This window comes from Corvus kubaryi, unplaced genomic scaffold, assembly GCF_017639235.1.
Source record: "Corvus kubaryi isolate FWS band 111438036 unplaced genomic scaffold, C.kubaryi_AGA036_p1.0 37312, whole genome shotgun sequence".
In the NCBI taxonomy this organism is placed as follows: Eukaryota; Metazoa; Chordata; class Aves; order Passeriformes; family Corvidae; genus Corvus; species Corvus kubaryi.
This window is the reverse complement of record NW_024581098.1, coordinates 2,152,849-2,172,827: the sequence shown is the minus strand read 5'-3', so window position 1 is coordinate 2,172,827 and position 19,979 is coordinate 2,152,849. Positions and strand designations below refer to the sequence as shown.

The 19,979-nt window shown below is 35.0% G+C and overlaps 1 protein-coding gene across 4 annotated transcripts in view; it reads left to right on the top strand.

The window, feature by feature from the left end:
- Window positions 1-19,979, top strand: part of SNTG1 (syntrophin gamma 1) — a 334,181-nt gene that overhangs the window by 195,458 nt on the left and 118,744 nt on the right. For 3 of the 4 annotated variants that reach the window (XM_042029033.1, XM_042029034.1, XM_042029035.1), the window contains exons 5-7: window positions 2,693-2,750; window positions 5,150-5,193; window positions 5,301-5,342. In XM_042029033.1, the coding sequence (XP_041884967.1) occupies window positions 2,693-2,750; window positions 5,150-5,193; window positions 5,301-5,342 (144 nt within the window). The remainder of the gene's footprint in view (window positions 1-2,692; window positions 2,751-5,149; window positions 5,194-5,300; window positions 5,343-19,979) is intronic. The other variant, XM_042029036.1, reaches the window with a different exon arrangement.

Here is a 19,979-nt window from a genome sequence, read left to right as displayed (position 1 = left end):
TCCTCTACATTGTCTAACTCTGGTGATGATAAAGTCCAGCAATTGGTCTGATCTTTTATAAACTCTTTCCTTTAGAAAATAAAAAAGTAATTTCCTTGTTATATTTAGAGCCAAAAACCCCAAGCCTTTTTTAGTAAAAGTTACTGCTTTCAGTTGCCCTACTTTTCATATGTCAAAAACTTCTGAAAAAAACCCTCACACATGAAATCTGGAATAAGCAAAAATCTTTAGGAGTATATCATGTGAAACTTTGAATGGAGGTGTGGATGACCTCTCACCAGTAGTGGCCAACATCCAGGACAGTGACCTTCAAACAGCTGCCAGTGATTAGAGCCTCCTCTGCCTCTTCTAGCAGGACCACCTCTGCAGGTGGGTTGCTGCCATTATTCCAGGCTTATCTGCCCCTGCTTAAGGAAAAATGACAAAGAAAATTTGCTTGACAAAGATCAAGATAAGACTCTGGTAGAGGTCTGAGCCATTAAGTCTTCAACACCATTACTTGATGTATTTTTGTCTGGGATTATAACTACATGTCCATACTAGAGGAAGAGAAAATTTAAAGCAGTGGAAAAGTTGCCTCTGTTCCCAGAGATTTCTTCAGAAGAGTGTCCCCTGAGACTGTAAAACCAGATTTTAGACACACATACATTTTTTTCCTGTACAGGACAGAGAATCAAGTATGGAGAGTGCAGGATGCAAGGCTGCAGTATCAACCTGAAGTAGTATTCAACAAGATGTTGGCAGAATATATACAGTTTGCTACAAATTGCTAATAGTGACCGGGTATAGATAGGTGGTCAGCTATTTTCTGTTTCCTGTTTTGATTTTTTGTTTCCTAGAATAGTAGGCACTACATCCTTTTACTAATTTAAAAAGAAGCCTTCATGCAGGTCAGACTCGGATACAATGAGAGGAGATAATTCTCTTCAGTAGGACATCACTGAAAGCTTCTTCAGACCTGCCGTGTAAATGCATTTTGGTAGATTCAATACAAGGGAGGAATAATCATATTGTGTGCATTGCAGGCTCGCTTAGTAGTAAAAGTAAATTACGGCTTTAATGGAGCCCTGAGTCTAAGGAGGCAGAGAGGCAGTTTTAAACCTTATACTTCTTTGCTGGGCTTTAAATAGAGCAACATGTATGTAACTTGGAAGCTTAGAAAGAAAATGACAAAGTTATTTTTTCTGGTTGTTTGAAAAATTTTGAAAAAAATTAAATTTGTATGTGACTAGAAATCTGGAGGGTATAGGTTAAAACTTTAAAATATATTGAGCTTGAACTCATTATCTGCAGTGAAGCCAACTTTTGCTGTTGCTGTTTCTCTGGTGAAAACTACTGAGAGATATTCAGCAAGCTATAATGCTTCAATTTAATTAGTCTGAATACATCCCTCAGCCTAACTGAAATGATGGTAGCCTCTGGTCTTTGTGGAGTCAATACTCAGTCTGTGCTAGAAATACTGATATGTTCTGTGCTTGTCAACACTCATCTCATGCAATGCCAGTAGAACTTTTCCTGTAAACAAAAAATTGTTGTAATATTACTGAGATCCCTATTAACTCAGTGTTTTTAGGGCCGTTTGCATTAATAGCCACTAGCAAAAGGAACATTTAGCCTATTTAACGTTCTACAGTGTCACAGGAAATTAATCTTTATTCCATGACAGAAAGAGGTGTTGAGTGCAGGAGTCTGTTCAGTTTCAAACACTTGGCGATTGTATGAAGAAGGGACATGTGCTGTTCCTGAGGCCATCAAAATACCTGTGTCAGTCCTTTTCACACCTTGACACCAGATACCTGGACCTAAAAAAGCCATCATTTCCAAAGTAAAACTGTCTGCTGAAAAGAAGAGTAAGCAAATCCTTAACCAGGATTCTTAGGCCAAACAACAATGCGGCAGACAGTGATTTCTGGTGACCTGAATTTGTACAGCTTGCATTTGAGTGTACACTTTCATGCTCTCTGCAGAGGAAAAAATATTTGTGTCTCTCTATATATTTGCCTTTACTTTCCTTTGAATTTCCTTTTCATTTAAGATTTATTTTTATTACTTTTTTCTTAAGGACTGTAAATGTTTCCAGTCCCAACAGGATAAACTGAATGAAGCAACAGTATTGAATTGTTGTTGAGCTGTTGGAACTATCATCCGGTTTTCATTTATTTCTCCCTATTTATTGAACACCTACTATTCCATTTCTTAATGTTCCTTTTTCTGTTTCTTGTTACTTATGCCACTGCTCTCTTCACTCTTGTGTGACAGACAGAAACAAATAAAGGATGCTTTTGAGATGAAAAGTCCAAACCTTCTTTCTTGTGCTTTTGTTTACCTCCTTCTAGCCAGCGTGAAAACACAGTGTGGTTGCCATTGTAGTTGGATGGCCATTCTGCTTTTACAGGACACATTTCATACATTAAGTGCTCCAGAATTCACAGAAACTGATGTCCTTTTTCTTCAAGTCTGGTAGAGTTCTGAATTCAGTTTCTGAGCTAATGATGGCAACTGAGAACTTCTTTATGTGACACAATAAGGAATTAATCACAATCAAATATTCATTAAAAAATAGAGGAAATGCAGAATCAGAGTTATTTTCTCAGTCTCTCTAAAAACTGCATTTAGAGAAAGGGTAAAATATAACTTTAAGCAAAAAGGTATTTTTAGTGACTGACAAGATTGTCATTTATTCTGTTTTCAGGGTGGGGCAGAACATAATATTCCAGTGGTCATTTCCAAGATTTCCAAAGAACAAAGAGGTGGGTATCAGGTATCAGCTTATTACACTGTGCTTTAATGTTCCCTTTAAAGAAAGATGTATTAAATCTTGAGATTCTTCAGTGTTAAACAAATACTATCAAAAAACAAACCCTTTCTCTCCCATGTCTTTATGATCTCTTCCTCAGAAACTTTCTCTGAAAAAGTACGGAATTGATATTTGGAATAGTTTGTAAAGTCTTCAATGTATTTTTTTTTTAATAAAAGATTCTTGTAAAGCATTATTTTTAAGATGAGAAATAGGAAGGTATTTATAGAATGAAAATGTTTAACAAATTTAACAAAAGACAATGATTTACTGGCTTTCACTTCCCAGTTATTTTCTGGAAGCTGTAGCAGATCAAATGTTTGCCTCCGAAATCACGGTAACAGCGCAGGAGAGTGCATGACTTCTTAACCTGGTTAGTCAGGAAATATTGAGACAGGGGTGGCAAATTGCAGAACCTTGATAATACTCCTATGTTATTTCAGCATTAGATGCTGAGCTGTGTCAGCCTTTGCAGCAGCTCATATGTTGCAAAATCATTACTGCAAAAAGTCTTGACCATACTTAATAATAACAGAGCTGGTGCTGAATCTCTGTATCAACTGGCAATGTTTTGAAGTTACTGGAATGATACATGGATAATAGTTAAACAGCTCAAGATGTGCACAATTATGAGGGAGGAAGGTTGTGAACCAGTACTAATATGGTGTATTTAATATCTTTGTTATGTTTGTATTTATTTGTGCAAGGCCAGAAATGTAAACTTGGAAACATTTCCCGCCATCTGTAATGCAGTAATTCTAGAATTTAGCTTCTCCTCAACCAAAATGTGCCAGCATAAGAAAAGCCTCACATTCACCCACACAGATAAAGAAAGGTGTGGAGCAATCAGCATATTGAGAGCTGAAAGCCAGCCCTGAAAGGTAGATGTGAAAGTTGGAGTTAGGGAGGCTAAGGAGGAGCATGGAATGAGTCCCTAAGGAAGGCCATTAGGTTAACCTTAAGAAGTTATACTTGTGACTACATTCTCTTCAGTATACATATAACCAAGTAATACGTAAAAATGTGGCATATATTACATGCAGTAGCTATTAAAATGCTATTAAGCACTTCAGGAAAAATAAGAAAGATATACTTAATTGGGCACACTGAAGTGCAATTTTATTTTTGTCATTATTTTTTTGCTGCAGGAGCTGTTACATTGTTTCTAGCCCCCGTACTTAGCTATGATACAATTCATTACTGCTTTCACTTAAAATACTGCTGATTTTGAGAGAGCTAGTTTTGAGGGACATCTCTTGTGTAGGAGACTGCTATCTTGAGATGTAGAAAATGTCATGCTGTGTGCCTGGACTAGGGAACTTTGATAAAGAAAATACTGTTTGACCCAAAGCCTGTGCCTCCAAAAAAATCAGAATGTCTGTCCTGCAATAATTTAACAATCCATTGTTAAAGATAGCTAATAGGACCATTCCTTCAAATGCAGATTTGAGTGTCATAATTTATGTCAATATGGATTCAATATAATTTTAAAGCTCATGTAAATAAGTAAAGTTTTTGGATCAAGTCAGATACTAGCCTTTTCCAGACAGTATCTTCTGTAATGATATGGAATACTGTGGGTAATAATTGCATGTAATCTGTTATCATTCCTTAGTTCTCATGTTGGGAGTTATTAACTTCTTTATAGACACTTAAATAATCTTTGTTATATTTCTGGTATGCTTATAAGGTGTGTTTGCACCAGATAGCTCTGAAATGAAACACAGTGTTTAAAAAATGGAAGTGTAGAATTAGATTTTGCAAATGTCTTTGTGATGCAGCTTTGTTTTAAAAATCACATTCAGTTTGGCAATTTTTTTAATGATATATTGATTTTCTAGCTCTTCAGCATATTTAAGTGTTATGCAGCATTAATAGTCCCTGTTATTTATCAAAGATGCAGGATCTAAAAGGTCCTTTATATTTGGTAAAAGCTTCAAAATTAGATTTGTCATTCGTAAGTAGCTCTGGAGTCTCCATGTTGCTTTTTTCTCTTTGCAAGAAATGATCTTTCACAGTCAAATAAGACCTAGTCCTGCAGTCCTTTTCTATCCAGAAAAATATACCACGCCTCACCAGAATGGCCTGAAAGCTGCCAAAGGACTGATGCATGAAATTTCGTAGTCTAGTGCTTGGGCTAACAGCCTCTTTTATTGTACCACTGATACACTGGTAATTTGGGTTTAAAAAAAAAATACAAATAATTTATTTGGTAGTTTTATGTTGGGGTTTTTATCAGGTTTTGGTTTGAAGATTTAAAAAATTATGCAAAAACATTAAATAAGAATTCATGTACACAAAATGTTGGATGTTTTGTACAAAGTGAGTGAAAAATATGCTTTCTGTTTTCAGCTGAACTTTCAGGTTTGCTCTTTATAGGAGATGCAATTCTACAGGTGAGTAAAACTGCAAATTATTTTGTCTGTATTTTTGTAGAAAAGTGAAATGAAATCTATGCTTATGAAATGTAGAGTAAGTCTTCTCTTTATCTCTTTAATAACAGATTAATGGAATTAATGTGAGAAAATGCAGGCATGAAGAAGTGGTGAGCTTTTCTGTTTTTTAGTCTACTTTTTGTCTTTTGTAGTTGCTGAAATGATGGTGTACGCTGATAGCAATGCAGTGGTATCAGCTGTTTTACTGTTGTTCCTAGACCAATATGACTGTACCTTCTAACATGACAAGCAACAAAGTGCAATCTTTTCTTCCTAAGTTTGTGTAATTGCTCTTCTCAGCTAGGCTTTTCTATATTAAAGGTGATTGTTTTATTATGAAGATTTGAGCTGTACATATTCCAGCATTTCTTCTTCCCGCTTATAGCTGTCAAATTTCAGCAGTGCTACACCCTTCTGGCTGTGCGAGGTCATTTTAATTTCAAAAGCTGTAATTTGCAGTATGTTGGAGATTTGTTGTTTGGTTCTTTAAATAAAAGAAAGAGACAAAAGTATTCATCTGCCTCTCGTCCTCTGGCTGTTCCTTATCAGGGTGCTCTTCTCCTTTAGTTAAGCTGTTATCATTTTGGGTATAAAATAACAGTGTACTAAGGAGATTTCTTCTAGAGAAGGAATTTTTGAGAAGTCTGTGGTAGGCTGGTTCCATAGGTTAATCAGTTTTGTGAAACACATCATGTACTTTTGTTGTATTTGACTTTTTGACTCTTCTTAAGTACTTTCAGATGCAGGAAACCCTATATTTTAGAAAATCATGCCAGAAGTTAGAAGATTACCAAATAAATTACCTTTAAATCCTGTTTAGCTCCGGAGAATTTTTACCTGTATTTTTAAAATAATGTAGTACTGTTGTATTTGAAAGCTTATCTTTCTGAATCTTACTTTGCTGATTCAAGGACATTCTTTGTGTTTCATACAGCATTCTGCTATATGTCAGATCATCGAACATGTGCTGCTCAGGTATAGAAAGCAGGAGTTAATAAAGATGAAGTTCTGATGAACGGGTTTAGTGCAGGTTGAAAGATTAGATCACTGCACTATTCTTCAGAGTACATTTGCACACTTTTTTCCTTTTGGAAATCTGTACAGCAAATCCTGCTTCATTCTTCAGAGCCTTCATAATACCCCCTTCTGTATATACTGGCTTATAGTCATACTTATATTGCTTTTAAGTTTTGTCTGTGCAACAGTGATCAGGTTGTAAATATTCTATAAGTTTACTGCAGTTGATTTTTTTAATATGCATTAATTTGGCAAATCTCTCAGTGGGATTTAAATGTTGGAAGTTAAATGTTGAAATTAAAAAACATGAGAAAGATATTACTAAAAGTGTAGCCTTGAATGCATACTGAAAACTGGTATGGACATCAGGACTTGCTTTTCTGTTTTCTGAGACATTTTCTTAACCCTCAAAATGATACATAAATCGGTTGGGTATTTATGATAAGGTTGAAACATGTTCAAGGAAAGAGATTTTGGAAAAGCTGAAAGGGGGGATTGACACAGAGTAGCAAGTGTTATCATATTAAATTTTGATTTATACCTTGTTTATCTAACATAATCCGCTTCTCAAACTCCTTGTAGATAATTCTCTAGGAATAAAAAAAAAGGTGTCTTATCAGTTTTGAATGTGCATTTATGTATTTGCAAATGGTTTCAAAGTTTAAGAAGCAAAAAATTTTAAATTAAATCCTTATTTTAATTAAGAATAATTTTTAATTTTTAATAGTAAATATTAACTAATATTTAAATAGGATCAAATGTCCATATGACATTTTATAAACTAAAATATGCATAAGAGTTATAAATATATAATATAAAAAAGCCAAAGTAAATGGACTCTGATAATCCATTTTTTTGGAAACATTCACTGCCATATGCTACGTGTTTGTGGAGTAAATTTGTTGTAAAGCTGCTATAGTGGTGATAGATGTGGTTTTGCATTGTGCAGTAGTAACCTGTGGGTTTAGGCTTAGCCCTCAATAAAGGAGAAGTACATCAACTGGTGTGCCAGCAGGAGTTGCAGGTGGGGTTTTGTCTGCAGTGTGTCCTTTGCAGCTGGAGTTGTTCTAGCACTTCTGTCTTGTAGGGTCTTTATCAAATACAGGATCTGTAGCTTTAACCTCAAGGTAATATAGAGAAAATAGGAAGTGTGTGGAGCCTAGTTGCTCGCAGCAGGGATTTGAACAGGAGTTGAAACTTAATTTTCAATCCTTATTGCATCTTGGTACTTTTGAAATGGCTCTGCAAGACACCTGAGCTTGTACCTTTGTTTCTTTCTGATTTTTTCTGTTACTAATTAAGGCTTAGCAGGTACATATGTTAGTGTTTGGGTTGTCTTAATGTCTTAGAAAATATTCCTTGTAAAGCAGTGTGGAATTTTTTTCAGTGGGTAGTGCTGAAGATACCTGTAGAAAATTCAGTCTTATATTTGCAGTGTGACTCTGATGAGAATTCTCTCTTTTCCTAGATGCAAAACTTGTTGCTACTTGTGGAAACTTTTTAAGGATATGTCATATCTTCATAGCTCTGCAAAGAAAAATCTGTGGCATAATCACTGCAGCCTATTGTATGACACTGGTATTTCACCTTGCTTTACTGATAACTGTACTATGGATATAAAATTATTTGAATTTCAAAGTTAGGTAGTTTAATCAAACTCATGTCATCTTTCATAGCAGGGAGAATCTTTCCCCAATGTACAGTGATCTTAGTTATCTTAATTTTGTGGGCACTCTGTTGTCTTTATTGTCTTTCATTACTTTTGATACAGATCATAGATAGATAGATAGACAGACAGACTGATAGACTCCTATATGCCTAGATAGGTAGGTTTAGTCAGTTCTTAATGTATTTTACTGGAAGCCTTTACATGGTTCCTTTATGATTATTTGTTATCTTTAGATGAGTCACTTAATCTTGAGTTTAGTTTTCTGCTTGTAGAAGGTGAAAATATTATTTCTACCATGAAAGCATGATGAGTTTCTATCAAAGACTGACTGTCAGCTTGTTGTTTCTCTTGGGTTGTAAAGACCCCCAACTGAGTACAGCATAACATTGCTTCAGTTTTAGTGCTCTTATGTGGTAAGGTAAATACATGATCTCTCTAGTGAAGTGTCAACACAGGAGGAGGTTGCAGAAAAAAAAGTAATCTAGCAATTCTCTTAAAAAATATCTCACAGGATCTCTCAAACTGGCAGTTTGAGCCCAAAAAATGCAATATAAACTTGTATGTAGAAAGAGAGTCCATTGTATCTGTTAAATTACATGACATTGTGCTCCTTCTACTCATGATTTATTAATTACTCCTCTTCCAGTAGACTCTCCTTTAAATTTTACAGCAAGAATTTTAGAAGGCTGAAATTAGGATTATTCACAGCCAGACCTATGAGTTTCAGCTTTTGTCTAATTAATAAGGTCCAACAATGTGTAGTTTGTCAATCTAGACATCTAGTGGATATGGTTATCTGCCATAATAGATATGATTATTCTTAAGGCTGGAAATTAAAGTATTTCTAGCTTTTACCTCCATTTATTGTCCAACTATAAAGATGGGTAGACGAGCACCAACATAATACTGTTGTATGGACGTTTGTGGTGGTTCTGGGTCTAGCCACTACACCACCACCAATGGACAAGGTTTGGGGAGAGAGTGAGAGGCCCTTGAGCTACTTCTGAGTGGCTACGAGTAGGAAAGTATGTCAGTTCAGTTGCAGGGGCCAAAAACCTTGTGTTGGATCTACTGTTCAGGGTTGTAGTGCACCAAATCATCTAGAGCCAAGGTAGAATTCCAGTTGAATGAAGGCTGATATGTTTAAGATTGTCTCTGTTCTTAATGCTGTGAATAAAACATCTCAGGCAGTATTAATAACTATGGTTACATATCTCTTTGGATTTAGCATCTAGTTTTTTTTCTCTTAGGAAATAGAAGAAATTAAATGACTATAGATATGAAGTAATTTTTTATTTCTTGCATTTGGGGAACATTCAGGGAATGTTTCAAATGAAAAATGGTAGCTTTCATGTGTCAGCTAATGTGGCATTCCGACATTCCTTGAAAAGTAACAGGAAAAGCTCATGTAGTGGCAGGTAGGTATAAAGACAGAATAGGTATTTAGGCTTTGGTGGATTTTATGTAGAGGTAACTACAATATGTAGCACTGTGGTTCAATTCACCCACTGCTTGCATTTTGCACAAGACACTGTTTTTTTCCAGCAGAATGACCTGACATGAGATGTCCTCATGCACTGCACTGAATCTTTTGCTTCCCCCTTTTCTCAGCATTCACAGCAGGGCTGTAACTGTGCTGAATCTCCATGAGTCATTTGTGTTATATGAAACTGGCAATGTAGGGATTGTTGTTGCTCAACTGCAATCATCTGCAACTGATGAAACTCTTACTCTGGCCTGTTTCTTTAAAACTATGGTTTCATTCAAACTGATTTTTAAAACTCATTATGAATAGTTTTGGCAATGTTTTTTGTAAATGTTTTTAAGCAGAAGAATAGCATATTAGATTCTTAAGACAGGACTGGAAACCAAATGATCTGAAATTTCAATCCATCTTGACTTTGCAGGTGTGTCTTTTGGTAAATTATGTTTTTTATGTTATCTTTGTTTCCTTAACTGTGAAACAGAGACCTAGACTATTATCAGATTTAGCTCACTGAATTCTATGAAGTACTTCTGAATCTGTTATAGAAAAGTATCTCTGCATTGATATTTGCAGTTTCATGAAGTGATAACAGCAACCTGCAAACACAGATTACCACCTTCTCATATTGCAGAAATCCTGTACTTTATAACTCACGGTACAGCCATTTAATCCTTTCCCCTCTAGACAGAATGGCAACTTTAAATCTGGAAGCTGCACAGTTGGTGCTTCTAACACTGTAATCTAGGTGCAGTTTTTCACTTCTGAATTTAAAATTGAAATGTAAACTTTCTGGAAATCCAATACTTTTTCTGTACAGCTGCTAATCTGTTTTCTATCTGAGACTTGAGTAATAATAATAACAACAATAATAACAACAATAATAAAACTGATGTCACTTTACCTACCCTGGCACAATTAATGAAAATACCTGTTATTGAATATCCTTAATGCTCATTAAATTTGAGCTAATAATAATCTGTCAAATATTTCAGCACAGATTTGAAATGTGTCCATCAAGTGGAAAAGAATGTAGCAGCTGTAAATAGTCTACTGTTTTCTGTAAATACTTTACTATGGAAATGCCTGGAATCTGGATATATCCTGGAGTAGTTTTCTTAATATGTGTTCATCTGCTTTTCTAATCTGGTTTTAGCTATGTCTTTTTATTGTTTAATTTTTTTTTATTGTGTTAAACTCAGTAAAATCTTAAATTTATTCAACTACTGTCACATTAGACTTTTACAATATGTTAATATGTTGCTCGTCATCCTAATATATATTTTCATTTCTTTTTCTCAAGATACCTGTAGATCTATTAGTCATTTTATTAAGATTTCATCTTTTAAAACTACTCATCATTACTGCTGAGTTTTAATAGAAGGGAGTAGAACATGCTGTCATGACTAATACCAAGCATACATGATTAATATTGTTATTTCCTTATTACATGGCTACAGTCTTCAAAGCAAAAATCCATTAGAGGTTAGTGGGATAGAGTGAAAGATTGAATCACTAGTTACGGCACAACATCCTTCAAATAACTGTCCTTGGTTCCTCCTTTGTCATACAGGTCTATTAATTCTGAAACCTGAGCTGCAAAGAAAAAAACAGTTGAGGAGTGGATTTAAAGTGTGTACCATCAAATATGCTTTGTTTGTGACCTTGTTTACATTGATGTTTTTGCTGTAAAGATTCAGGTTTCTCTGCTTCCTTAGGAAGCAAGTAGAAATATTTTCATGTTTTATTTGTACGTGTGTGTACTTCACCCTCCAAAAGACTTTTTGAAATATTTCATGCTGCACAGCACCTCCCAGCTGTGGAGCTACACACACTTTAGTTCAGGGACTCAGTGTTTTCCTTTCTGGGCATAGCCTCCAAAAGGCAGAAGAAGTAAACATACACAAAACACTCCAACTTAATGTAGGAAAAATGAAAACTCCTATGGGCATGGAAATTATCTTCTCTGGTCACTATTAAGAGGATTTCATTTACCCATAAGGACTAGAAACTACTATCCAACTGGAATCAGTTACATTTTCTTTAAACAGGCAACAACCATGTGGTATACACTGAAAGCAAATGTTCACCTCTAAAAGGCAACTTCTGTATTTCTAATGGCTTGATTTGGACCTGAGAGAGCACAGTGGACAGAATAGAGCAGGTGCACTCATTTAACTAGCCAGGAGGGGTCACATGTAGGAGGCATGCTCAAAGAAGTGCAAATGTGCACACGCATAGTTTTCTGACAACTTCCCAGCAGTTAAAAATACCTGACTTCACTCATCAGAAATGTCATTGTTCTGGCTATAGTAAAATCAAATGGGCGCCAGGAGAAAACTTTTAATCCAGGGGTTATCTAACACCTGTACATATTTTTAGGTCTTTTTTTCTCTACATTGGGTCTTTGTCTTTTGACAGTTTGTTCGGTGGAGGAGGAAGAGGAAAGGAGAATGGACTCTATATAATTTTTCAATAGTATCCAGTGTTGGCCTGTTCCAGCCAGATACAAGGAGGTTTCCAGATGGCCAACCCCATACTTCTCAACCACTAGTATGGTACAGTATGGTACTGGTGTTTTGGTATCTGTTTGTCAGCACTGGGCCTATTTCTAGATGTATTTTTTTCTTGCTTTTGCCCTGATAGTACTGATGTCTTCATACAAGTTCAGTTTGGTAGTACCTGTTTCTTGTCAGCTGTTTTGGAAGGCTGTGGCCAGTACAACAGCTTGCAGTAGTAAGGGTTTCACAGGTCACAAGTGTGCAGGTCTGGTTACTGAGCAAAGAAGCTCTTCAGTAAAAATTACAAGTTACACGTTCTCTGGATTTTTCTTCAGAGACCTGCAAGAGTTGGTACCTCCCTGTGCTGTTAATACTTTTCTGAGCAAAATGGGAAATAGTCACTGCTCAGGCTGAATTGGCATTACCAGGATAATGACATATATCTTTAAAATAGGAAACGTTCATAGCTCTATTTCACTTCACATGCCCTTGTCAAGCCAGTAGTGATTCAGAGCATTTAAAAGATTCTAATTGTGCTGACCTGTTAAAAGGAAAGTTCAAGGGACTGTTCTACATCAAAAAACTCCCATATTTAAACACTGGCTTGCAATAAAAAGTACTGAGGATGTTTCTAGATTTTCTGAAATGCCTTCTCTTCTTATACTATTCTGAGTATGATGTACTTACATAGTAAATGAATAGACAGGCATGTTTCACAAAATGTCCATCATGTCTCAGTTGTCTTGAGGTTATGCTGACATCTTTTGTTCAGTCATGTTTACATGGGAAATCAAATACAAAGCATATTCAAAATCCCCTGTGCATTTCAGATCATGTATGATTTCTGAATCAGTGATTGCAGAGAAATGTTGGTGAGAGCTAGGGTTTGCCATAATGCATGCAAACAAATAAAATATTTTGTTTAAATATCCATCACCCTGAAATATTGCAAGATTTCACAGAGTGCATAAAGCATCTTTCCATCAATTAGTAAGTGAGGTTTTAGGGTAAAGTCAATCACCTGCACAACAATGGCAACAACAAATCTCTGAAACAGAGTTTTTTCCAATTAAAACATTGGGAGCTTTGGAAATTGAAAGCATTAAGACATTTAAATTTTTAATTTTACTTCTACAACTGAAGCTTTTAGTATTCCAGGATCTTTATATCTCAACAGGAAAGTGCTATCTAAAAAGGGCCATGCTTTTTTGAATCAAAGCATCTCTGTATAATGTTCATTAGATATCATGGAGTTATGTAGCATCAGCAGTGTTTTTCTTATTTTCTGAATTTTTATAGAAAGTGAGAGCACAGAAAAAATTGTAAAACTAGAATTATTAAGGTTTGAGAGACTTGGAATTTCTAAAAGTGAGGCCTGTAGTTTGTGCATTTGTGATATTCTGGCATAATAACCCAGCAGCAATGTAATAGAATTACACAAATCATTCTGGTTTTCTTTTATTGTTGATGTTGCCAATTTTGTTTCAGAAAACACATTCACTCTATATAATAGTCTACAAATTATTGTTTTTATAAGATTTTATAGTCTCAAATGGTAATTAACTTCTGGCAAGAATGGATTTCTGTGGTGTTATTGCTCAATTAAGAAAATAAGAAAAGGTAAAATAAGGGTTGCAATGGGATAAGTAGCTTAATCAGTTTTGATTAATATATCAGATTTATGCTTAATTTTGAAAGTTTCAAAGACCTCATTCTATAAACTGATTAAAACTGTAATTCAGCACTTTTTCATCATTGTGCTGAAATACAAATTATCTTTTTACTTCTTTGGAATTATATGCTAATCTTTTTTGTTTCCAAAATATCTGTAAATGTTCTCAAGTTAATCAAAATACAGCACGAGTACCTCCAAATCCAGTTTTGCCAAGACCTTTAAAATTTAGACACTGATGAAAATGATCTTAAAAATGTTAAGGCAACATTATTTCTAAAATTTTCAAATTACAATATAATTATATTGGATCTCAGTTCAGCAGAATACATATGTATTTGCCTAAAATTATGAATTCACATATTTTGTTAAATTTTTGAAGAACAAAGTAATTTTCTCAACTTCAACCAGATGCAATACAATTAATCTGGAGGAGAAAAACAGCCATTGCATTAAAGGGCATGAAAGTATGTTTTTATGCATTTACTCAGCTGAGAGCTTTTACCACTAGGCACTTTCCCTGAAGTACTAAAATATCTTTCTCAGAGATTAGATCCTGAGCGTCCAAGAAGCTTAGCAGAATTAACTGCATATATTGATCTAAAACATTACTTCAAATACAAATTTGTCCAGGAATTATTTTTTTGTCATATTGAAGTTGATAACATTTAGAACTGAACAAATGGCAATAGGTTTGTACAGTAATATTTATTCAAATATAAAATTAGAATTTGATTTCAAACTCTTTAAGACCACTTTTTATTAATTTTTCATGAGCATTTATATTCTGGTGCTTGATTACTGTGAGTGTTCATGAAAACTAAGTGTTAAGGTCGTATTTGCCAACAGCAAATTTTATATTGAATATGTAAATGTGAAATTTGCCACTGGCTGTGTGTTTGACCCCAGCCTTGCAATGGGATTAGTGTGAGCAAACTCTTGTTCTGGGAATGATCTTTCTTTTTTCCCCCAGACTTGGAGCTCTGCCTAGTCAGGCAAAATGTTCAAGCCATGCAACACTTGTATTGTTTTCAACAATCATAGATTCATATCTGTTCATAAAATGTCTTAAAATTTAAGACTGTACTTCAAAATGCTGTGTCAAATGGAAGTTTTTCACTCTTCAAGCATTAGGAACAGGAACAATAGCTGGAATGTTTTACAGTCAGGTAATGTGTATGCATTTTGAATACTACTAATGAGCCTTCCAAAAATTACAAACAAAACAAATGTACTTGTTTAGTAGCTATCTTAGAAATGTCATATAGAATTCAACCAGGAAAGCATTTTTTTCTGGTAAATTCGATTTGTGGGAACAATTTGACTGAAAGAGCAGGATATTTTTATATTCTTAATAGATTATTAAGCAGCTTCATTGTTTTGTTAATAATCAGGGTTAGAAAACTCAAACCGGTCAAGTTCATTACTGTAATAATAATAATAATAAAAAGTGCATTATGATCAACTATGAAAAGAAAGAACTCCAAATTCTTTAAATTAATAGTTTGATTAGAATTATTTCTTCCTGTACTCATTACCTGCAAAATTTGGAGACCTTAACTCCAAGTTATTGTCTAGTTTCTGTTGCAGCTTACTAGAAAAAGACATTTCCACTTTTTACTTTGTTTTTATTTTTACCCCTACTTAAAAAAAAAAAAAATGTTGAAAAAGAAAAACTTCTGTATGAAGCTTTTTTTAGTATAATGTCTTCCAGCAAAAGAAAAATACAAATCCATTCATTAAGAGGGTTTCTAGTGATCTTTATTACAGTTGTAACTGAGAATCATGCAGATAAATGGAAAATTCTGCTTTATTCTGTAAATATCACTGATTATTTTTCATTATGTAACATGGGTAATGTCTTTAGCCTTTTGCTTTAATTTGTATTTTGTATGACTTTTGTACAGGGAGTGGAGAGTCATAAGTGCCTAGGTCATTCTTCTAAGGTTTTCTTGGCTAATTGCTGAAAGATGGCTTATGGTTTTGAGAGTTGATATACAATGTTTTTCTTCAATTCAGCTCATGGTTATGTGCTGGATTCTGCCATGTTCTCTTACACTGTTGGATAGATCATGCATTATACATCTATTTTTCCTAGAACAGTCATTGCATTGTTGTGCCATATATGCCATAACACCTGCAGACCACAGCAAAATATTAATATTCTACATACCAGATACTGGTATTGTTACCTGTTGTATTGGTTTTCACATTTCATTTATTTGTAATTTCATGACTGAAGCTCTGGTTTGTATACAGCACAGAGTTTTTCAGTTTGAGGCAGCTCTTATCACCAGAAAGTGTCATTGCCATATAGTCTGTCTGTTTTTTTCCAGGTTGATGGATGGTAATCAAAAGCTGACTTAAATATATATTGGAGAAATCTGTGATGGGATATTTAGTTGGTGTATATTAGACATACCTTAAATAATCTTTTTTTTTTTTATTCCAAGAGAATATGTCTTATTAAATTTCTCTGCTTTCATTTAAAGATGGTTTTATTGATGTCTTACTATCTGAAACTCCTATTAGAGAATAGCAATGCAAATGATTTGTTGGTAGCCTACAAATAATTAGTAAATTACAGTTCTGGCTTATTCTCAACACTTCATATTATATTGGACTAAAATCCACTAAAAGGATACCATTTGTATGAGTAATAAAGGTTGATCCCACAAGGGTTTGTGAAGATATGATGAGTAGGAAGAATTTCTACATATTATCTATGTATTAAAATATGGCCTGCTTAAAAGAAAGAAAAATATCTTTGAATTTTTATGTCATGCATCCTTGAAGGCAAATGTGCAAAGCCTCTGGAGCCTGCTTAAAACATGTCACAAGTGCTGCAGATGTTGACATTTTTCTGAATATTCTCCTTAACTAATTAAAAGGAAAAAATCCCAAACAACATTCTCAGCACAGACTACCATCATGGTTGCTTTCTGATTATTAAGAAGTCCAAAAGCTTTGTATCTTAAATAAGAAATCCTCTGTAGATTGATGGGAAAGCTTATTGTTCATCTGGCTGTACACACCAGTGCACACACGATGCTATTTAAGCCGGTGTAGAAATCAGTAGATGCTGTTACAACACTGGTGTAAAGGCTTCTCCCATTTTTGTAGTTTTGTTTGCTTAAGGGGTTCATGCATTCCTCCCAAAGCAGCTTTAGTCAACATCTGTTTTTGACAATGTCAGTTAAATTAATCCCAAACAAAATCTGGCTCCTATGTAAATTTCTGAGATATACTGATGAGACGTTTACTGACATATATACAATTGTAATGAAAGTGTGTTGTATGTGAAGATGAAACTTACACGTAAACCAAACAAGCTGAAACCACAATTAGGCTTATGGATTTATAATATTTGACTAATGGGGGGGTTGAGTAGGTTGCCTAAATAAAAGTGGGGATTTTATCACTCATAGAGTTGTAATACACAGTTAGAAAACTATCTTAAAGCTTTGTATTGTCAAAAAGTATTCAAGTTTCCTATTTCACATTAAAAAAATGTAAATTACATGCTATTTAGTTTCAACCACACTGGGAAAAATTCCATTGGTATTTCTGTCATTTTCAGTGTTGTTAAAGGATTTGTCTTGTTCCTCTTAGCCAGTTGCTTTGGAAGCCATTACAAATATAAGTCATAAAGATGTGTTCATGAATTAGCTTCGACAGAGAGTAGGTGCCCAGCAGCCAAATACGTAATCACTTTTAAAAAGTGAGACATCTGTGAGCATTTAAAGTAGAGGACTTTGTAAAACTGTAGAACTACTAAGTACATTTACTGTAGCTGAATAATCCTGGAGAAGCAGAGTCATTCATGGAGTAGATAATGTGAAAATAAAACTAGGCCATTCTGAGCTCTGGCACGTACTCACTACAAATAGATATGCTGAAAAAGCTCATAAAGCTTGGAATAAGTTTGTCTTGAAGTCTTCTAGTTCTTTGGGATTTTTTTTTTTTTTGGTATTTTCATAGGTATTTTCTTGTCATGAATAGCTGCCTATCACGTAGAGCTGAATGGCTATTAAATACATCTTTGTGTATTTCTTCTATGGACCACAGTCCCACACCAATAAGTAGTCCATAGGTTGAGAATCATTAACAAGACCCATTGTTTGGTATTAAAATGAACATTTGCATTAGAATCAACCGTCTGAAACTCAGCTAGAATGAGTCAAAGAATATACTGGTAGATTGTGGTAAATAATGTTTTATAGTTGGAATCTATTTAAGGAATTGTTGTTTTTCGTATTTCAGAATATAGTATGAAATGTTTCAGTTCAAGGACCCAAAATGTCCCATATGACCTATGAGTCACAGACTCTGGGGTGTGTTCTCAGTTTTGGAAGACATAGCATTTTAAAAATTTCCAATTCCTTGCTTTTCATAGTTTCTGTGTTGGAGTAATGGCCTTCTAATTATTTAATATGAACTCCTATGACCAGTACACACAGCCTTTAGTGAAACAGAATTCAAAATTAGGGTACATGACTTAAGAATGAAAATTAAGAACTTACAGCGATATTTTTCTGTGTGATATTATTGAAACTAAGATTAATGAAAGAAAAACAGGAAAATGCTGAAGACCTTTCCTTTAATATTTTTTTTGCTTGCATTGATATCTTTTGCTGAGGCACTCCTATATTACTTTTCAAAATATAAACATGGAACTAAGCAATAATTAGTTGCAGCCTACTATTACTATGACTGAAAGAATAATAGACATTTTAGTGTTGATTGTGGAGTATAAGAAAGGTGAAAGATTTCCAGAAAGCTGCTGTTAGATCTTTTAAACCAACTTGGAAGTACTCCATTCCACAAGTGTTAGACTTAAAAGTTTGAAACCATATTCTTTTTCTCAACTTGATTTTGAATAGATCACTGAAAAATCAGTAGTATCTTGTTCTTCATTGAAGAAAGAACTGATAGGAGTCTATGTCCTCTGTTTGATCTGTATTTGGTCTTCTATTGCCTGGTGGATGTTTTTTATTTTGTAGGTTAATTATATTTTCAATTTTTTTTTTTAATTAAATTAATCTCTTTCTCCTACCTCCTCATTACACTTATTCATATTGCTTGCATCTGATTATTTTAGTTATTCCTGTGAAGAAAATTCTGTACATGTCTCTCAGTGTTAGCTAATATAAGTGGCCTACTTGGCATGTAGGCCCGAAAGAATGATGAAAGATGATGAAATCTATTTTTTAAAGGAAGATCACTTAGTTTTCTACTAATGCTTTTACAGCAGTCTTGAGGTTGCATGTTCTGATACCTCTGTGACTAAAGCCCATGAACCTGTGAAAACAGGCAGAGCAAGGATCAATGAAGGAAGCCTGAGTATAGCTATAAGATGAGTGGTATGATGCTGTACATCTGAGTATGGAAAGGGAGTTTCAGTGGATCAATGCCGTGTATATTCCACAGGGTCCTTTGTGGACACGCTTAGGCGGCACTCTGCCAGCACCTACGTGTGCACCCGATCTCACCCTCTGTAGTGGTTTGGTCCAAAATACTCATTACTGTTTATCTTCTGTGAGATAAGAATTAGGAGAAACACAAAGCAGGCACTAAACTTGAAAGAATATAAAGAAGTTTATTAACAGACCTAAAAGAGGGGAAAAAAAATTATACCATACCTTCAGAACTCTCCTCCTCCCCCCACCTTCCTCCCTTCTCCCACTGACAATGTAAAAAGACCACCCTTAAGATGTTCAGTCTGTTTACCACTGCCATAATAACCTTGTTCAGCCCATTTAGAAAGAGAAGTCTCTTCTTGCTCGTGCTATGAAAACATTATCACAATGAGACAGCCGCCCACTTCCAAATAACTTTGTCCACTCCATTCAGGAAGAGGAGTCTCTCTGCCTGCATGTGAGTCCCTTCCCCCGACTTGCAGCTTTTCCCGCAACTGCTTTCGAGGGTCCACTCTTGAAGTTTTCTGGGGTACAATTTTAAGGTTGAGCTGTTCAGAAACAAAAACAGAGGCCCTTCTCCTTCCCTGGGAGCAAAGGGTCTTCCTCATCTTCATTGTTAGGACTATCTCTGGGAGCATCTCTAGGAACTGAGGTTTTCTCCTTTCCCATTTGGAGCAAAAGTCCTCATCGCTTCCATCTCTCCCTGTCCAAACTTCTCATGAAATTACAGCTGCGTCAGCATCTGCCTATCTCAGCACAGGTGCTTTTGCTCACGAGTTGAACACTCCACCCCCCATATCTTCATGAAATTACAATGGGATACTCTGATATATCATAGCTTCACAACAGAATTTCAGCTTTAAGCATCTCCTCTTTCTCTTCCCTCAGATTTTCAGCTCTTCACAGCAATAAAAGGGTTAATCTCACCTCGGCCTTGCAGCTGTGTGGCTTACTGAAATCTTGGCTGCAGTGGGGGGGGGGGGGG